Below are 20,714 nucleotides of genomic sequence, written 5' to 3'. Positions count from 1 at the left end.
TGTAAATCTTTAAAAAGTATTCAACAGATTACAACACCCTACAGACAGAGGCTGAAGACAACTGCAACAGGACATTTTGAACCTTCTGCTAATCATCAAGCATTCTATCTACTAATGGCAGACATCTAGGAACACAAGGGAGCAAACAGAAGGGACACATTTAATTGTGGAATTTTTAAAAGTTTCAAATGCAAACATTTCTATCTTAAAAAAGCATTGCACACAGGTGGATTTAATGGTCCTAAGAGGACAGAATTGTAAGTTTGACTTAGGCCTGGATTAGGGTTAATGTTTTATGACAAACTTTGTTTTCCACCTTAGTTGTGCTGCTGACAAAGCAATAGGTGGATATGAAGCACAGTATTAATGCATTGTGCTTCTACACCTAGTAGATGAATGAAATGCAGCCAAGTTTTCAGACCCATCTTTATCACCCATCTGTGTAAACTGGATGGCACAGAAACTCTTTATCTGCTTCAAATAGATCAAAACAAAAACATATTCATTTTCAAAAAACAAAACTAATATTTCATTAAGAAGTCTCGAGAGAGAAAACTGAGGTTTGGTTGCAATGATTCAAAATACTGAGAGCTCATCAGTATCTCTTACACTATATTAGTTATGGGGACTTAAAAGAAATTTGAAAACTGTCCTAGAAGAATAATCTTGATCTAAATATGGGATACACCCTTTGAGATAACAGCTAACGAAAGCTAAGAAAACTTCTGTGTAAATACTTCAGTAAAGTTGTAGAAATAGAACTGTATGTCTGCACTTCAGCAGCTAGGCAGAAGATGCACCTTTGAGCAAATAATTTTAGCTTATTTACTTTGGTTCTGCGTATGAACTGCAAAAGCCTTGTAGAAGCTCATATTTCCCTATTCAAAAGTAAAGTTCCTTATTTTTCATTAAGGAAACAAAAAATATAATAGTTTAAATTATCTACTTTCCTAATTGAAAGAATTCCTTCCTAAAGGATGAACCAGAACTGTATGTTAAAAAACCCTGGTTGATTAACTAGCCTGTATTTCCAAGTATGTTGGTTACCTCTTGCTATCAGCAGAGTTGTGTTTATGTATGCAGCAAGAACTAAACTTAAATATTAAAATAAGTACCAAAGTAAAATGTTAAGTATCCAAGTGCAAATTCAGGATTATTTCAAATCTATTCCCTGATTCGTACACTTATATTATCCTTTATTTGTATAAAAAACATTTCATCCAGCTCCCTGAGCACTGTTTCTGATCCCACCAGCGATACAATCACTTGCTACCTCATCTTCTGGACTGTCACTGGGCAGCTCTCATGTCATCTGCAAAGCTGAAATTCAGGAAATGGTGTGTTTTACCATTCACTTTATTGTAACTAAAGAGAAATACAGTGCTGATATTTTCTTAAATGCATTTAATATTTTCCTCCTCCAGAATCGCTGCAAATATCTATCAGTTATATATTGTTATGCTGTTGTACAATAATTGACAAATTTGGGACAGGGACACTCAGCTGTATACATTTGCTTTTACATCATTACAGACAATGGTTTTGTAGGTTTCACCCCCTGACTGTGTTTTATGCTGGAATAAAATAGAGGTCGATACAATAAGATATGAGAGTTTCTCCAAGTATTACTGAGAATGTGTAAGCTTTTTCAATACTCTCATGCAACACTGAAAAAAGCTCCTGCCTTGCAGTCAAATGCAGAACAAAGCCTTCTTACATGGCACGGGGCCAAATGGGAGACGTTACAAATACTACAATGCTAGCTGTTGACACCTGAGCAGCTCAGTCCAAAACAATCACGTAGAGACACAGCATTAGTACAATGCAATTAGCCACTGTGGTATGCGAGAAGTGTGCTAAGAATGCAGTGGATTGAGAGATCAAGGAAAAATGGTTTCACCTGAAGCTGGTAAAGATTTCAGATGCCAGAGATGAAAACCATCCTAGGCTTCCATTCCTTTCTAACAGACTTAATTTAACTTGTAACTTAATAAAGGAGATTTTATTCTGATGTAACAAAAAGTTCTACCATTTAAAAATTACTAAATGGCTAAATTATTAATTACTAAAAATGACTAAATTCACGAAAAGCAACTTAAGAATCCCCTGACTCAGTACAGTGGCAGCATATGTGTCAGCTCAAGTCCATTTTATGTCTTGTCCCTTGCTGCCCTACAGACAGGACAGGAGCACGTGAACAACTCTCTCATACCAAGAGCAACTCTTATTTCCCCAGCTCCCTCCCAAAAGGCATTTACGCAATAACTGCTCTGCCTAGTTGGACCATGCATGCTCCAAGGTGCACCAAGTTCAGGCCACTGTGTTTTTGTCTCCATGCAAGAAACAAATTCACAGAATACACTGAGACTTAGAACATCGCTGCGGTTATTTGGTTTCACTGTCTTATTATTTGTTATGCCAACGAATACATTATGCTAAAGCAAACGTATCCTGAATCATTCTTGCATGAGGTCGTTATGAACTTTGTCTCTTAGTAAGCTTCTCACATAATCTAGCTGCAATCTGGAAAGAGCAGTCTGCCTTTGGAGCTGTCTGGTATTTTGAGGGCCAATCGCTTGAGCTCTGCTGGGTGTATTAACTTGGTTAAATACGCTGAGATATTGTTCTTAAGCATGAATAGGAGAAATGTTCCATTCCTATTCATGGTATGGGTTTACCTGTAACATAAATATGTTTTGAACAAAGATCCACAAACAGAACTAGTAACATTTCTTTCCCTCCAGATTTGCATTGTAACTTCATCCCTATTACCCCAGCTTCTATTTACTCTTTTTTTTTTCCCCCCTATTTACACTAAACTGCATAAAAGAGAGGTTAAATAATGCTGTTTGAAGGTACATCTCTGCTGATGAAAAGCCAACATACATGCATTCTTCTGACAACTGTTCAAATTAAAAGCTATTCTTTGTTTTAAGGACATAGCTCTTCACAAAACTGACCACATCTGAGTGATACAGAGTACCTAAGCAGGAGAAAGGCTCCAGCTCTCAGGACACAGCTATGTCCTGTTCTCACAGATAAAGGCTGGCTGGTTGGATATATACTTCACAACTTTTCATTACCATGAGAAGTTTTGTTATTGTCTGAGAATCACAAAGCATTAATCATTTCTCAGATTGTTTTGTTTCTTTTTAAAGAAAAGGAAAAATAAAAGAGGTATGGAAAGGGTGAAGCAGACCAGCCCAACAAGCCCCAGAACACAAGGTGCTTCTGTCACAAATACACCAAAATATATCTGAAATGGACTCACATAGAGAGCAGTTGAGGACATAGCTTCAGTGAGCAACATTTAAAGACGATGAAGCCTGGACTTTTCCTCAAAATATCTGGGTGCAGAAGATTTAATAGTTTTAGCTCAAAGACTATCACAACTCCCTTTCTCCCAGATTCATTACAAATAAAGAAACAAAAGCAATAATGCTTTTTTTTTTTTTTTAACAGAAGTTTCACTCAAACATAGATGATTTAGAACTATACTTCTCTATCAATCAGATATAAAAACACTTAAAAAACTCTCCTGAAGTTATCAGTAGGATAATTCCATTTTGATAATTCCTGAATCCAAAAAGATTCTGAGCCTCTTTAGGATTAAGTAAATAAATTTATATTATTAGAATCAAAATCAGAATCTCAGCATAGAAGATTATTAAAACACTTAAAAGTTGCTTCTAAAATTTGGAACTAAAAGTGCTCATTATAAAAACAAAAGACCAAGAAACAGAGTGGATTTATCAACCCATAAAATCCCTATTTATCCTATTTTTGCTTAAAAACATCTCAGCTCCTACATCATATAGCTTTGAAAAGCTTTGGGACTGACAATTTTGTGGCATCAGTGTGTCAGCTCCTGAGAACTGTTATATTCTCCCAGGCTAAAAGAAGACATATCTTTCATAAGGTACATAAAACAAACAAACAAACAAAAAAACCCAAAGCATGTAGCAGTGCAACAGTTTAAAAAAATAATAAAAAAATACAGCATTTTTTGAGGTCAAATAAAATACAAGTCTTTGCTATGCAGCATGAAAATACAAAAAAGCAGACAAGTGCTAAAGTTATTAAGTGTGGTTTGGTTGGGGCATCCATCTGTGTCTAGAGGGAGATGCAGAAAGGAAAAAAAACAAAAACAGAAGGAAGTTTGTTGCCTTGTTTTAAAAGGAAAAAATAATTTTGAAAAAATGTTATTCTAAAGTGCTAATACTAAATGACAATCCGATTATAATAATACTGTCTCCAACAAACCAAACTTATGACACTTATGCAGACATGCAGTAATCTATTTTGTTAATAAATATTTTATCTGTGTAATGAACGGAAAGGAAATGATGTACAATCCATATCTGCTAACAATCCAGGTCTTTCTGTGTTCGCAACCACATTACTTTGCTTGCCTCGTTTTGGCAGATGCACTAAGCAAAATCAGATTCTAACAGTTTGACCTCTCTCACTTCTTACGTTCTCTAGGGGATAATAAAATCCAAGATACAATCCCACAGCAGTTAATGAAGCTTAACCTCACACCCTCTTAATTACCAATGCATTACACCAACTATAGGCATCATACTCCTCTCTAAGCTATTTTACATTGCTAAAGAAGTACTACTGTGCTATTATTTAGCAACATAATCCAAGCTGTATGTGAAATCCCTCTTATAGAAAATCCTTTGATCCTTATGGGTTTCGATAACTGTGTAATTAATAGTACTTAAAAATTTTAAACATTATCAGTTTCTGTACCAATAAGTATGCTGTTTGCATGGTTTTATGTAACTATCTTGCAATGCAATATTATTACAGGTTTGGCTAAAGAAACATGGGAAATAAATTTTTTAAAAAAAGTGATTCACTGTTGCTTTTTAATTGCAATGATATTTAAATAGTTTAAACTCGCATGAATTTGAGGCTCTTTTTCATTATGTTAATTTTTAGTATTTCAAGGACACCAGATGGTAAGTTAGGAAGGGTAAATATTTTCTTTTCAATAATGTATTATATAAATGTCAGTTTAAAGGGCCCTACTCCCAAAAGGGAGGAGGATTCTATTTTGATTGTAAACACTTGTGAGGACAAGGTCTATTGTTAAAGAACACAAATGACTGGATACAGATTTTTATTTTTTTCAGGGGGCCCTTGCACAACAATTTATTTCCATCTCCAGGTAAAGCTGTTAGTTCTATGGACATTTTTCTTTGGCATGCGAAAGCACCAAACGGATGTCAACCCAGAGATGTCAATGAGAATTATATGAAGAGAAAAAAGTAGAATTTACCTTTTTGATTTCATAAAACAGAGCAACTGAAAGTAGTCTAACCATTTTGTTTTGTTATAAACCATGAGAATGTATTCTCTACAGCACATAAATAGAAGTAAACCCTACAGTCAAGACACACAACTCTTTGTTACAACTTTTTCCCGCTACAGATTCATTTCACAACGCTGAAAACCAGAAATGCATAAGAGAATATTAGATGTTTTCTTCAGCATTTTCTGTATCAATTCAGGAGTGTTTAAGTAAAAGATAAATGTAACAAAAAGGAGAACAAGACACTGAGAAAACTAACGCGAAGATATTGAATAAAAATGGGAGCATCCTTACTTAAAATTTTGCAACCTCTACTGCAGCGTATAATGCACTAGCCTAAGCAGAGTTAATACCACCAACAAAAGTTTTCATGAACACCCTTAGAGGTAAGCACTGTAAGACACAGTTGACTAACTGAGCAAATCATTTCTACAAACGTACCTAATAGATTTGTGAAATAGTTAGTTCTGAAGTTAGTACTAATAGTTAGTACCGAAGCCTGAACATCTGTTTTTGAAAAACTACTACTTCTAAAATTCTGATACATTTAATAGCCTATGTAAGAACTCTGTTTAAAAACAAGCTTATCATTTCATTAATAAGATCATGAAAGAAAATATCCTAATAAGCAGCCACAGATTGGTAGAGAGGAAACCTGAAACCGAAGCTAGACATTTATTTGCCCTGCTTCTGGAAAATCTTTTTATTAGATTGGTCCAAACTTTTGTTAAAGACAAAGCTTTACACTTTAGAGAGTTCTCAGTGTGGGTACTGCTTAAAAGGATTTCATTCTTTTTAACAGAAGTGATTTTTTTCCCCCCTCAGTATACCCTTTCACACCCTTATAACTTTTGTGTCAAGTTTATAGCAATGTTGTTGTAATGCAGAAAATTATATTGCAACTGATATAATTAAAATACATATTTTTTGCATGTTTGTTTCTTAAATGACACTGGAAATAACAAAAATAAATTTTGCTTAGTTCTTTCTGCATTCATCTTCTCCTTGGGAAAAGAGTTAGGTGTGCATTTTATGTTCTTCAAGTCAAGTCAGTATAACCAACTTGTCAGAGATAGAACTTTTTTCAGGCTTACCAAACAGGCTTAAGCAAAATGACATATTTAAATTATACTTTTCTTGTTTTAGTGAACTTTTCAGTTCAGTAGGATTTTTTTTTTTAAAAACTTTCATAAGTTTGAGTCTAATTCCTGGGTCTGCACAGGACCACCCAAAAAGTCAAACCATATGTCCAAGAGCGTTGTCTGAACGTATCTTGAACTCCAGCAGGCTCAGAGTTGTGACTACTTCCCCGAGAAGCTCATTCCAGTGCCCAACCACCCTCCCAGTGAAGAATCTTTTCCTAACACCCAGCCTGACCCTCCCCTGTTGCAGCTTCATGCCATATCCTTATTCCTATTTGTATTCTTATTATGCCATATTCTTCTAATAAGCATATCCTCGAATTTGTGTTCCATTCTCAAAAACAAACACCATATACAACTTCAAAATAGTTGGCATGAATTTCAGAGTGCTAATTTAAAAAAAATAAATATATATATATAGACACTAAACCCAATGAAACTAAGGAAATTGAGACAAGAAAAAAGAACACCTTTGTTTATTAGTTTCCCTTTGTTTTTCAGCTTGAGTACATAACAGCTTTTCATAATTTGCAGTCTAAACAAAGTTTTGTACTGAAAATGGAATGTTAAGATATAAAATGACCGAAGGAAACATTATTATTGAACTTGCTTTCCATTTACCTATGCAATCAGTTTTGTTTTATAATCTTTCACAGAATTATACCATGCTATTTCTTTTATGGTATCCAATTCCCACTATTTATGCCCTTATAGTAAAAAGTTATCTTTTGCTAAAGAATATAGATTGAACAGAAAATGCTCTCAAATGTTTAAAATACTTTCTAAAAACAGCATGTATATAGTTCTGTAGGTTTTACCAGAGGTGTATAATTTTTCAGCATTACGTCTTAATGCCAGTTTCCTGAAGGAGCTTTGACTACAAAAGGCATGAATATGTTTTCAAAGGATGATGGATAAATTGGTGGGTGGTAATATAATATATCTTAGGCAGCTGATCAGGGCTTTTTATCCTCTGCTTGTCTTTTAGTTATACACAATTTCAAGATAATTATGGTCTATAAGAATGTCTTTTCCCCTTCCTACTACCAGCAATATTTGTCTTGGTTATAGGTTCAAGAAACTTCCAATCACATCATAAAATTAGAATAGGGCAATTATGGCATCTCAGCAGAGAATTATAAATAGAGTGACCACACAATAAAGACATAAGGCGGATAAAGAACTGTCTTTATGTAAAATAATTAATTAGAAAACTAGCTATAGAATACACTGAATCCATACCTGAATGTTATAAAATAAAAAACAAGCACAAAGTATGTAATTCAGGTTGATATGTACCAAATTCATGTTGCCTTTCCAGCAAAGAATACAGTCCCTTCAGATACTGAAAATAAATTAATTACTAATCTCAAAAAATGAAATGCAATGTTATTCAACAGTCAGATATGTTGCCTTAAAAACCTGACTTGAACTTCACTTTTACAATAGAAGAGAACTTCTTGAAGCACCTGAAGGTCTTCTCCTTTAAAGGTCAATTAAAGTAGTCTTAGGGAAAGCTGCTTCTATGATTTGTAGACCTAACTGTGGCCAATGCCAGTCTTAGATCAACTCTTCCAGGTGTTGCAATGTCATCTTTTTAGGCAATACATACTAGCTTTTCAAGAAGTGCCTAAGCCTGCCAAGTGTGAAAGCACGTAATTTTCTAGATTGATGCCTAATGTATTACAGGGTTACTTCACTGAAGCAATTTCAAGACAGCAATACAAATCAGAGAAATCAACTCTATTGTGCCTTGCTGTAAGCAAAGGAAGGGTTGAACAGTCAAGGTAAGAGTAGAAAACATAGACAATACTGTTGGATATGTAAACACACAAACGGAGAAAGAAAACAAGACAAAATTACGTTTCCCTGAACTTTCCTGTACTAACATTGTCTATCCTTTTATAATCACTTTTAGTAACACCATTATGGAGTTACAACAAAGGAATGCAGTATTATTACCTAGTGAAATAAGGAAATAAGGAAAACTTACTGCAAAAATCAGACAACCGAGCTCACTAAACAGCATCAGACTAACTGACCAGAAACTCCAACTGGTACAAGAATAGGTATGTAACAATGTCTGTTGACTAGCAAAAGCATAATAAACAGGAACCAGGAAAAACGTGACATGCTATAAATGATTAATTTCAAGGTGAATGAGAGAAGAACGAAATGCATGTTAGCTGGTCTATTTTAAGACATTTAATACCATGCAATAAAAATATTCATTTGACTAATTTAATTTTAATGAGAACAACAAATGCAATGACCACGCATTGTATGGTCAGCCAGTCAATGACTTGATTATCAATTATTTAAAAATAATTACTTTTATAAAAAGCACAAATTCTTATGCAATTCATAATTCACAATAAAATTCTAGCCTATTTGTTTAGGTTATATTATAAAAGACAAGAACAAATCATAATAAGTATTCATTTAGGAATGAAATTTTTAGTTTCAAGAACATAAAAAAATAGATTTTTCTAACCACAAGCATATAATTTCATAAAGAATATATTTTTTCATGAATACTGAAGAACATAATGAACAGATGAAGCACAAAAACTACCATCACTAGGTAAGGAACGAGAAAAGGAGTAATTTTGACCAGAAATAGCCTTTGAAGATTCTTAAGAAAACAGTCAGATGACCCTTGATGCAGAAGCAACCAGAAAAATATATTTTACTTTTGATATTAGAAAAAAGCAGCCTTAGAAAGATATACAATATTTAATCAATTTTTTAAGACTATCCTCATAATTTAAGATTATCCTCAGTTTTTTTTTTTTTTTTTTTACAGTATTGACTGGATTTTTTCCCTTGTATAATTTTCTGATAATGGAAAATATCAGTGCTTCATTAAGAGTTCACAAAAGTCTGCAAGAGACCTTTTTATGTGACCTGATGCAAGAGTGACCATATTTCCTGGTAGAAAAAAGACAGTCAGAATGAAAAGCATGCGTAAAGGAAGATGTACTGAAAGATGTTAAATGCTATTCTTTCTTTTTCTACAAGAAATATCTACACAGTTTGTACGCTGTTTCCCCACCCTCCCCAATATACTGGAAGCAGCTTAACTACAGTTTCCACCTACCTATCACAGAAAGAAAACAGTTGGGTTTATACAAACCATTCAGTTTAGCCAGCTAAACTGCAGTGTTTCTTCCACGATCTAAACGACGGATAAGTAGGCCCCTAGACTGATCCTTGAGAAGATCTTACTTCACTGTTTATAGAGGCAAGCCAGCAAGCTAAATTTAATTCCCAAATCTGGCTAGTGTAAAGACTCCCAACACATTCCTGTGGATCACCAAGATTAATTAATTTGTTAAAATATAATATATACACTTTAAAATGTATTTAAATACATCAAGAAATTAGCACTTTATTAGTCAAAAGCTATGAGTCTTTACCTTTAAGATGTTGTCAGGAGGCTCCATAGCAGAAGCAACAAACAAGTTGTGTCCACAGACAACTCCCTCCGCAAGGAAATACTTGAACAACAAATTGGAGTAAACACCATATTTATCTTCCTCTGTGGAAACAAAAATGGTTGGGATTTTTCTTTTTTTTATTAGATAGAACACCGGTCTCTATTTTCACAACACTATAAAAGCCCTCTTTTGGTCTACCTCCTAGAATATGTACTGTAGAACTGAGATAGTAGGTAAAATATGAATCTGAAAATTTTAAAACAACACTTGATTCCTAATTTTTCAAGCCTGACATACAGTTTTTAATCATTTAGTTGACTCTACAGTATGGATGGGATACAGCAATAGTACTGTCTTCATAACAAGTTTTCCCATAGTGTCAACCAAGATTGATTTACCAAAATCATGGCTCAATGGGAAGCAGTTTTGTTCATTTCTTAGACCTATGTTATCTTTATATTCTTTCTGCTTAAAGTATTAATCAACCTGCTTAAAATATCTATGAATTGATGTTTTTCAAAATGTGGTCATATAAGATATGCTAAAAGTAAAGCTAACACTTCTTATAGAGACATTCTTACATCAGTATTTCTTTCAAAGCTTTAAGAACTACAAAAATAGGCAACAGCAAAATATTGAAAAAAAAAAGAAAATCCAGCAAATCTGTATAAATACAAGTCTCCAATAGAAAAAATTCAATTGTCTGAAAAACCATTTGCAATGCCATTTTTGCAATCTATCCAGAGCAAAAACATGAACACATTCAAAAGACAACTGAACTTGCAGTTTAAGAGGTGAGAAAATTATTGTTAACAAACGTAGTGAATACTAGCCCACTGAAACCAACATACGAACTCCCACTGACTGCAGGAAGGCAAACATTTCCATCAGCATCTCTTTGTTGCAAGTTAACTATCAGAAATTATTAGAATCAGAAAGTCTTAATGAGCTTCATACAATTAAGTTTAGCATAACTAAAAACTATGGGGGAAGTGAATGAGTAAATAACTTCTGAAATTGAACCATCTTGGATGTTCTCTACTTTTAGGAGATAGAGAAAAAAATATAGCAATATTAACAGCTAGCACAACACATTCCTGACAGTATAATAATCTGATTAATACAGTAAAATCTTAGATCATGCCAATTAGGTAAATTTTCTTTATGCAGAACTAACAAGACTCCTAATCCATTGTTTGTGTAACTTGGAAACAATTTCCTCCCTATTATGAATCACACATGAAAATGTTAAAATATAATTCATAAAACCAAAAACAAAAGCTGAAAATGAGAAAGCTGCCATTCATATCTAAAGTGGGGTGGGGCAATGGGGATACTACCATTTTGATATGTACCAGAACGGCACATTCTGGAGCTTAGCAAGCAAAGAGAACAAATTAAGTGTGGTAGGGAAAAATGAAGAAAGAATGTGTACATCTGAAAAGGAGAAAGAGCCTAAAAGCAATGAGGAAACTTAAGAAGCAAATCCCAGAAAAATAGCATTTCACCGCAATGCTCCTGATACCATACACAAACACTGCCACTTTCAGTGCTTAGATTAGCAAGACACGGAAATTTGTAAATTTCAAAATTTGAAATTTTCAAATTCACTGGGGAACGAAGAGTTCTACCAGAAACACTCCCTATTCTCCATGGGACATCGGGCAACACACAATTTATTTCCTTGCTTGTCATTTCACTCTCAGATTTAGTATGTGAGATACCTTGTCTTTTTCTTCTTTTTCTTTTTTTTTTAATGTTAAAAGGTATACACTACTAATTTGGCAAAAATTAATTGTTTCATTTCTTTCTTCTCCTTCTACAGAATAATCCCTTCAGCTTCCAAGATTACTGACTTTGTTGTTAAGTAGAAATATTTTTTATAAAGTTTCTCATTCATTAAAACCATTAAAAAAGAATTCTGTTTGAAAAATAAATTAATTAAAAGCAACTGTAAACCATCATTTTCTGACAGAGAAATAAACCCAAGGGAGTACAATAATTACAACACTATTCCTACTACTACTAGTCATTGATGCATGCAGCTTATTGTAAGCTAAGGGATTTAAGAACTGAGATTATATTCTTTCGTTTACCTTTGAGACTGTTAACCTGCTTAGCAGGACATACTAGCCTTCTGATCCACTTCCAGTAACATATTAACATAAAAGTGGCACATTTATCTTTCCAAAAATAACAATCTAGTGAAGAATATGGACAGATCAGTACAGTGAGAAGTGCAATATTCACAAATGCTTACTGTTGTTTCCTGTTAAAATTTCACCAGAACTGGTGAAATTCCTAAAAGAATTACAGAATTACAAACTTATTTCCTTGAAAGTTTAGAGCCATTAAATACTTTATATAGTTTATTCCAGCTTCCTTTATTCTATTTAGTGATTAATAAGGATACTAAAGAAGTGTTTTCCTAGTGATTCAGGTCCATAGATTGTGCCATGACTTGAGGAGGTTGATCCTTGTGAGACTAGGATGGAGACAAAAGGCTCATTTCAGATAAAACCAAATCCCAACCGGGGAAGCAAAGAGTAGAACTGACACCAACTAAAGTTTTTAAGAAGTATTACAGTATTATTTGTTAAACGTATTATTTGAAACCTGCCTAGCCCTTAAATTGCTTCAAAAAGAGGAAAAAAAAAAAAACAACAAAACAACAACACAAACATAACTGGAGTGGTTCTTCTCTGTAACTGGAGTCCAGGAACATATATGGTTCCCACCCACAGCTCTTTACAGCTATACATTATGGAATATAGACTTCCATGTGCTAATTTCCATCTATGAAGCTCTCAGTTTAAGAACCAAAGCCACTTACAAATCAGTAAAGTGACAGCATGGTATCTATTTATTCAAAAAATAAAGAGTATGTCTGAGCTACCTAAGAGGTCACCAAACCTCCCATATAATCGCTGCAGCAGATGTCAGTGGAGGCAATACTGTTAGACCTCCCTCCCTTCGAACAAAAGAAGAAAAGGGACATAAGTCGGGCATTCTGGAAGAATCCTCAGCTGTAATGTTTACCACATCTTGACAAATCACAAAACTTGATTTTCATGTATAGGTTAAAGTTCACCTTCTTCATCATTTGGAGCACACAAACACCAAGCTGCATTGCATATGGACAGGATTTAACTCACATTTACCAGAGTATGAGCCAATATCCCATTTAATCAAAGCATTTTTAGCTTGGGTTTGTGTTTGCAACTATACAGAGAGTCTCTCTGGATAATCATTTTTAATATTAATTATTCCTTAGGAAGTAAACAGCATGGTCAGTTATGTGCCAAACATAACATAGAAACTCTGTAAAACTGGATAAATGTAAGAAATCATACTGTGCATTGATGATTATGTAACTAAACTAAGAGGGAATGAGACTGTAGTAGTAAAGAATATTTTTTATATGTATATGAAGTGGTGGGGAACAGGAAATAAACCCTTCCACTGACTTGCCCAAGATTATAATTTGAGTGTTAGATTTATTTCTAATCTAACGGGACTGAAGAGGTTTTTACCCTGCCATACCCTTCCAAACCTCCTTTTGCAAAGCAATGAGGAGCTTTCACATTAGCAAATTAAAAACGTTGTTCAGTGTGAAGAAGCATTTTAGCACTAGCCTTTCCTCTTGTCTTCTTACATCAACTTTCTTAACAGTAAACTTAACAGTGAAAACATGAAAATGAACTATTGGAGAGTGATCTAAATATAAAACACCTCATAGTCTGCTACAGTACTCAAAGGATTAAATGTGTCTCAGAAAGCCTTTACAAACAGTGTATCTTGAATTGTTAAAGTCAATGCATCTGTAAGAATCCCTCAGTTCTTCAATTTGTCACATAGAGGATGGCTTTTTATTGATTCATTTCTAGGTCACTAAACTTTTGTGGTATTCAAAAGATCTAAAGTGCACCCATATGGGGCTTTTCTGATAGCATCCATTGTACCCTGGATTCAACAGTTACATTGCTATTCAAAACCAGAGGAGTACAGCTTTCTTTTTCTAAATAAACAAACAAATCATTTAGCACAGGTATTTCAGTAGCTCACTGATTATTTTCATAGGTAAAGTGGGCAAAATACTTTCAAGGATTTTTGTTTTCTGATAACTCCTGGACTTACTCGTTGATGGCTACGATAAATGCTTGACTGTTATCTTTATTTTTCCAAATTACACACACATCCAGAAGAACTACCTCCTTTCTATACGGGTAGGAACTAACATTAAGTGTATTTTAGTCAGCCAAGAAACTTAAGACAAGCCTGGCCCAAATCTTTATTCTTAGCCTCTGTACTAAATGGCTGTCCCGTCAGCAGCCTTCATTGTGAACTTCACTTCTAGCTAACAAGGCAGACAGACAAACGAGACTTGTGCAGCTGCAGACTCTTTTCTGGGTCCAGTCACCACAAGTCACACAACAGTCCACAGCTTTCTCTGATTCTTTCTGAACAAAGAGTATAGCTAAGTAGCAGGTGAGTAACTAGTGAAGCGTAAAACTATACAAGGAAAAGAGATCATTTACCTAGAAGTTATGTATATTGTCTCCGGGACAAAACCTTTTCTGATGGCGCAGATTAAGGACATAAATAAAATACTTTATTTTGACCGTTATCTGGAGGCCTCTTTCCACAACAGCATGCTTTCATGGCCAAAACAGTTATGAAGAAAATGCAGTATTGTCAGTATCGGCACAATGAATTCCAGCATACAGCCACGTTGAAAACAAAGGATAAAGACCAATTCCTATTTCTGGCTTCTCTCACCTCTATTCCGTACAGGCTACTGAACACTTACGAGACATACTCAACACCTTTGTGCATGGACTGTCTGTGGGACTAGTAGGAATCAGTGCGTCATGGAATTAGATACCAAATTTTAAGATACTGGAGTTAAGCTGGAGCACAGAAAACAAAGAGAGCAGATATGTGTGAGGCATTGTAACCAGATGGTTTATATAATCATTAAGGACAAAAATCTCATGTAATTATGGAAATTTATGTCTAAACATGTGGCATCAAGAATTAAAAAAAATCCCTAGCCCTAAGTGCTCCCCCTGTACCAGAGGTGTTTGTGTTCCAAGGGCGGGATGGAGGAGAAGCACTGTAACTTGAAGGGGAACAAAAGTCACCATAAGGCAACAAAGATGCATGGATCATATTTGTAACAACTAACTTTTAAACATCTGTATATTGAATGACACAAAGGTCTTTGAAAAACTCCAGAGATAATTTGTAGCTTAATTACTTACAAAGATCAGAGCTATAAGGTGAAAAAATAAGACTGCAGCAATGTAATGTACAGATAGCTTTTTTTCCCCTCTTTACAAAGCCTAGACAGGTTGCCCTAGAGCTGCCAAAAGCCTGTCATAGCCTATCAGTATTGATCATTTTTTTCACCAGATAGCTCTACAGCATAGTACTGTGACCTAAGGTGAGTCTTTCTGTAGCTACGAAACATCTCTCTGAATTGCTGCAGGTTATAAGATGCGATTATTTCAATAATCTGAAATTCCATTTTAAAGATACTTTACTAATGTCCACATTTACTAACCCTGAGGGGATATACTCTGTGTCACTTGCATTTAATTAGCACATGCCAACACTGAGTTGTCAAACATGCAAGTTACAATATTTGGCATTTGGCCACATTTCAGAAAGGTGAATTCTGATTAATTTGTATTTTGTATAATTATATTTGGAAAATCACTGTTTTGCACCTCTCTGGAGATTATCTTTTTCAATTTTTAAAAAGATGATAAATTCAATTATATTGACAAGTGACGAGAGCTCTTACCAGTCAGGTTAAATTGCATGTCTAACAAAAATAAGAATAGCTAATTAAAGTAGCTGAAACTGCTGCAGGGCTTCGAACGCACAGGTATGGACCTGCTTTTAACCAAACAACTTTAACTTTATATAATTGACCTCAGCTACTAACAAAAACCCTCCTACTGATAATCTTTAAAACATTTAGCCATCAATGACCTTGTCAAAGCTACAGCATCTCAAAGGTATGTAGGAACAGGCTCCAATAGGGTACCCAGCACAGCCCTATCTGAGCACACCGTAACTCACTATATGAATGCAAACCACATTGTTCTGAAAACTCTTCCTAAGGGTGGCGAAACGGCAGGTCTAAGCACACTGGGGAGTGGGAGGAAAGGAGTTTGTTTAATCAGCAGCTATGCTATTTGTTTGTTTTGAAAGGGGAGACTCTTCCATAAGGCTAATCTGCTGGAGCAGTTTAAGGTGAAAGAGCCAACAAGTGGTCACACATTGGTATTGAGCAAACTGTCTGGGTAGCGTTCAAATTCCATTTCACTCAAGAGTCAGAATGCCAGTTTTACCGCTTCTTATAAACCCAGTACAGGAATCTCTCTTGAAATTAGAGTACCAGTTAAAAAAAAAATAATAATTAAATCTTACTATAGGAACAAAACCCAGTAAGTTTCAGGTTCCTCTAGTATCTTGCGTAAGATAATCATGTACCTCAACTCGATAATTTTCATATAAATAAAACACTGTCAAAAGAACATACTATAGAAGTTCAATTGAAATCAATTGAAATCATGATGCTTATTATTATGATTTGAATTTAAAAAAATTGAGCACTTATATTTCAAACATTACTTTACAGTCACATCCAGTAACCTGTGCCATTACTACATCTCCAGAACACAAGAGTTAAAATAAATATTTTAATATCCTGAATCTACTATTATTTGGTTAAATTAACCAAGATAATGTGTCAAATAATGAAGATGAGCATTTAATTTGCAAAGGGAGCTAAGCTAAAAGTAATGCAATTTATTCTTGCCTTAGAGAATGTTGAAGGGAGGGGAGAAGAATTTAACCTTTTTATAACACTTGGAGTACAACGCAGGAAGATCTTCCTAGGAGGTTTATTGCTGACAGCTTCAATCCTGTATAATATTAAGCTTGCCTAGACTAATCTCATGACAGATTTTTTTGTGTGTATTGACAGGATATTCTAACAATGCAGCTACAATTTTGCCTGCACCAACTTTAAAAATTAGTCTAAAAGTTTTTAGACTAATGAGTCATGAATAAATATAGTTCTCCCTTCAAGACTTTTGGTATATAATTACACATTTCAAAATAACATATGGAAAGTTTTATTTTGGAAAAAAAATAGTTTTCGAATCTAAAAGTGAAATTCTCCTTCATGTTTCTATAAGCTAAGCTTAATAGCAGATCACAAATAAACAGTCATGCACTCAGAGGAAAAAACAAACAAACACAAAAACCATCCAGGTAAGAATCCTATCATTTTCAAATCACGGAGTATTGGCATCTCTTTCATTAGAACAGCAAGGTCACCGCCTTTTGTATTCACTTCATCTGGTGCCATTTAGGTCAGCTGAAACGGATATCTAACCCTATGCTCAACAGTAGGCAAAAGCAGATGTTTAGGATAGGGTAATAAGAACTGAACAAGCAAATACGGTGCTTCGCTTGCTCAGCCTCGCACTGTTAGTAGCTCAAGGACTTCCCAAACCAGGCTTGGTATCCATGTACTTAGTAATCCAAACTGCTTTCTGTTCCATGAAGTTGCCTACTTTCCCACTGATAGCATGATTTTTTAAAAAATTATTATTATTATTTGTTTTCTTTCACAACACTCTACGGTAAATTATTCCACTACTTAACTGCATACCGTGTAAAGAACCGACTTCTTTTGTTTCATGTCAATTTTATAGACAGAAGATTCATTTGATATGAGCCAGTTCTACTGACAGGGACAATGAATATATCATGGGAAGACAAGACAAGAAGTTTCATAATCTGTGATCTCTGAAAAATATGATAGGTTCTAACTTTTTCCTCCTTCTAACCATAGAAAGACTGCAGCTCTTCTCAACTGTGTCAGAAAAGATCTCTTAAAGCAGTTAAGACATAAAATTTTTTAACATTTCCCCTGAGTTCACATAAATGTGGGTGAAATGTCATAAGAAAATTAAGCTTAATTGGTATTCTCTTCCTCAAGAAAGGCCAAATACTCTCTTCTAGTTCTGACTCTTCAGTTCTCCTCTTCCCCTTGTACCAGCTCTGGTACACATCTCACATATTAACTCTGGTCACTAAGCCAAAACAAAAGTCTCCACTTTAACCAGATCAGTTTTTTGTATGCTTAGAGAGCTGAATCATCTCAGCAAAGAATTGAAAAGCACTAGTACCAGCTCAAGGAAGAGGACTGCACAGCCAGGAAGAGAGAGGAGGATTTGGACAACTTCTTTTACCAAAAGTGAACTGCTGTACCAATTCAGCATTCTCAAAAAATTTGAACTTAAATGGTCGCCATTAGACAGGTGGTAACCTATATGAAATCAGGTAATGTCAGTGAACTTTTTCTGTCAGACAACTATTCAAATTACTTAGATCTGCATCACAACATACAGCAGTTTATAGATTTTTATTTAAAAATTGAGATTTTCTAAGATTCACTAAAGACAGCAACATCTGTCTCTAAACAGCCTTTAATGATAGTTAAAATGTAGAAATAAGAACTAGCAAGACATAATAAGAGCAATTACCTTTCTCACGGGGAAACTGAAAACTGTTCAATTTCTAGGACAGGTTCATATAAACCCTATACTAGCCAAAAATAACATGATGTAACCCCAATATTGTCTAGAAGAGAACTCAGATAAGCCCTCTCCGTATTTCACTGTTATATTCTTCAGTGTTAAAATTATTTGAAATGTTGTAACAGTTCAAAATATCATGACCCAACCTACAAACGGAGACAGAAAGGCAGGTGAAGTTAAAGACTGGTCTCCTTAGTGATGGTTGTCATTTGAAAGTGAAAGTAAAGATAGGGAAAATGTTTGGACCACATCATTTTACTCCTTCAGAAAATAACTGAAAATTACTGATTACATCTTACTTAAGGTTGAAAGACTGAACAACTGCCAGCCTACCGGTGTCTTTCTCTAGAGGCATGAAGACCTTGTTTTTGCATACATATTTCATACCAACGAAATTTAAATTATCCCTAGTAATATTGTTTAAGTGATCAGCAGACTTAACTTCTTAGATGTAAAAAGCCTACTTCAGAACATCAGGACGGTTACAGTGGGAAGGATGAAATGACACTCTCTCAAGTTATGAAGCTAGCTTGCATTATGTGCTACTTAGATCCTTGTTTTCTTTTGAGGTATAGCTCAAAAGCTTTAATTCAGCAACTCCATAGCATTTAAAAGAGAAATGGGAAGTGTGGTCTTTATACACAATAAAAAGACAGGTCATTTAATAATATATTGAAATTAGCAGAATAAGCCACATTCTGATATATTTTATTTATATATTCTATACTAACCAATAAGAAGAAGGGTTCCAACAGCTAAGCCTCCACCTGGAAAGAAAACAAAATGAAGAAGAGAGTAAGACTACATTTTAATGCTACGTTAGAGAACAATTGAGTTTTCTTAGTTTATAAGTCAAAGAAAGGTGATAACAGGGAATTTAAAAATACAAAAGTGAACAACATTTTAATTACCTTTGCAATACTTCCTACAATTCTCTATTATGAAATAATTACACATTACATGTAATTATATATTACACATTACAATTACTTTCACAATATACTGTACTATCATCGTCATGGCAAAAAAGATCCTGCAGAGCTCTATGCAACTATACTCAAGTCCTACAATAACGATTTATGATCTCTGCCAGGGAATTTTTACTTGGATGACTCAAAGTGAGTAAACATTCTCCAAAGTACATCCATATCAATCACTACCAGGTGATATTGCTTTGTACCAAGAACCATGTACATAAAGTGGCCTGCTAAGATGCACACAAATTCCCACTGAAGTCAGTCAGGCAAAATCCTGGCTCCCTAGTTTTTGTTGTATTACTGAAAATAGACAAAACAATAAGGCAGGTATGATTTCAACCAATAAGAGCTGGACTGACACTTCATAAAATAAAATAAACCTGAAAAAAATACTATTAAAGTATTTTTGAGTATGTCTTGGACACAGAAGCAGCTCTATCAATACAGCTGCATAAAATATTTGTTTAAAAATAAAAATATATTTTAACCAATTGGACACAACTTTCTTCTTTTTGCTTAAACAATTGCAATCAATGCTTATGTTCCAATCACAGATGACCAAATGAATAAGAGACTGAAATGGATACAGCCCATGTTTTGATACACAGGCTCTTATCCTATCAATCTCAACAGTATAAAAAAAAAATAAATCTTTGAATTCTTGTTCTGACTGATTTATTTGTTCCTCAAAGAGAAAACAAGTATAATTATGTAACAATGGTTTAAATGATTGTCTCAAGAAGGAATTTAAACAGAGAAGGTATACAAAAAAATCATGTTTTACTTCACGTGAAGAGCAAAAAATTGTATAATCTGCATTCCAAGACAGAAAATATTCGAATAACTTGAAGTTAGACTACAAATATTTTATTGAATGTAAGACTGTGACAGGAAAGCTCCAAAAGCTTTGGAAGCATTTGGATGATCACATGAAACCAGTCTATTGCCGTGCTTTGCATGAATGAAACTGCAGTATGTCTTCCACAATTAAATCCTGCTCTAAAAGCAAGCTGGGAGCAAACTGAATCACATCAGCGCAGCATCCAAAGGTTTTGATAAAAGAAGTCTCTACAGTCAGACTCCAGTGAATAGTGTAACAGTCTGTCAAATTAAGAGCTCATTAAACTTCACTGGAAATTGATTCCTAAAGGAGTTGGATCGATTTCTTCATCTTTACTTCTGCTTATGGGACTACAAATATCTGTAGC

The 20,714-nt window shown here is 34.5% G+C and overlaps 1 protein-coding gene across 6 annotated transcripts in view; it reads right to left on the bottom strand.

The window, feature by feature from the left end:
* ELP4 (elongator acetyltransferase complex subunit 4) overlaps positions 1-20,714 on the bottom strand; it is a 196,334-nt gene that overhangs the window by 172,071 nt on the left and 3,549 nt on the right. For 5 of the 6 annotated variants that reach the window (XM_068685036.1, XM_068685037.1, XM_068685039.1 and 2 more), the window contains exons 2-3: positions 19,261-19,296; positions 9,885-10,006 (exon numbers count right to left, since the gene is read on the bottom strand). In XM_068685036.1, the coding sequence (XP_068541137.1) occupies positions 9,885-10,006; positions 19,261-19,296 (158 nt within the window). Of the gene's footprint in view, positions 1-3,271; positions 3,348-9,884; positions 10,008-19,260; positions 19,297-20,714 lie in introns of those variants that run through there. The other variant, XM_068685041.1, reaches the window with a different exon arrangement.

The sequence above is a fragment of the Anas acuta genome, chromosome 5, assembly GCF_963932015.1.
Source record: "Anas acuta chromosome 5, bAnaAcu1.1, whole genome shotgun sequence".
Taxonomy (NCBI): Eukaryota; Metazoa; Chordata; class Aves; order Anseriformes; family Anatidae; genus Anas; species Anas acuta.
This window is presented reverse-complemented; position numbering and strand designations above follow the sequence as displayed.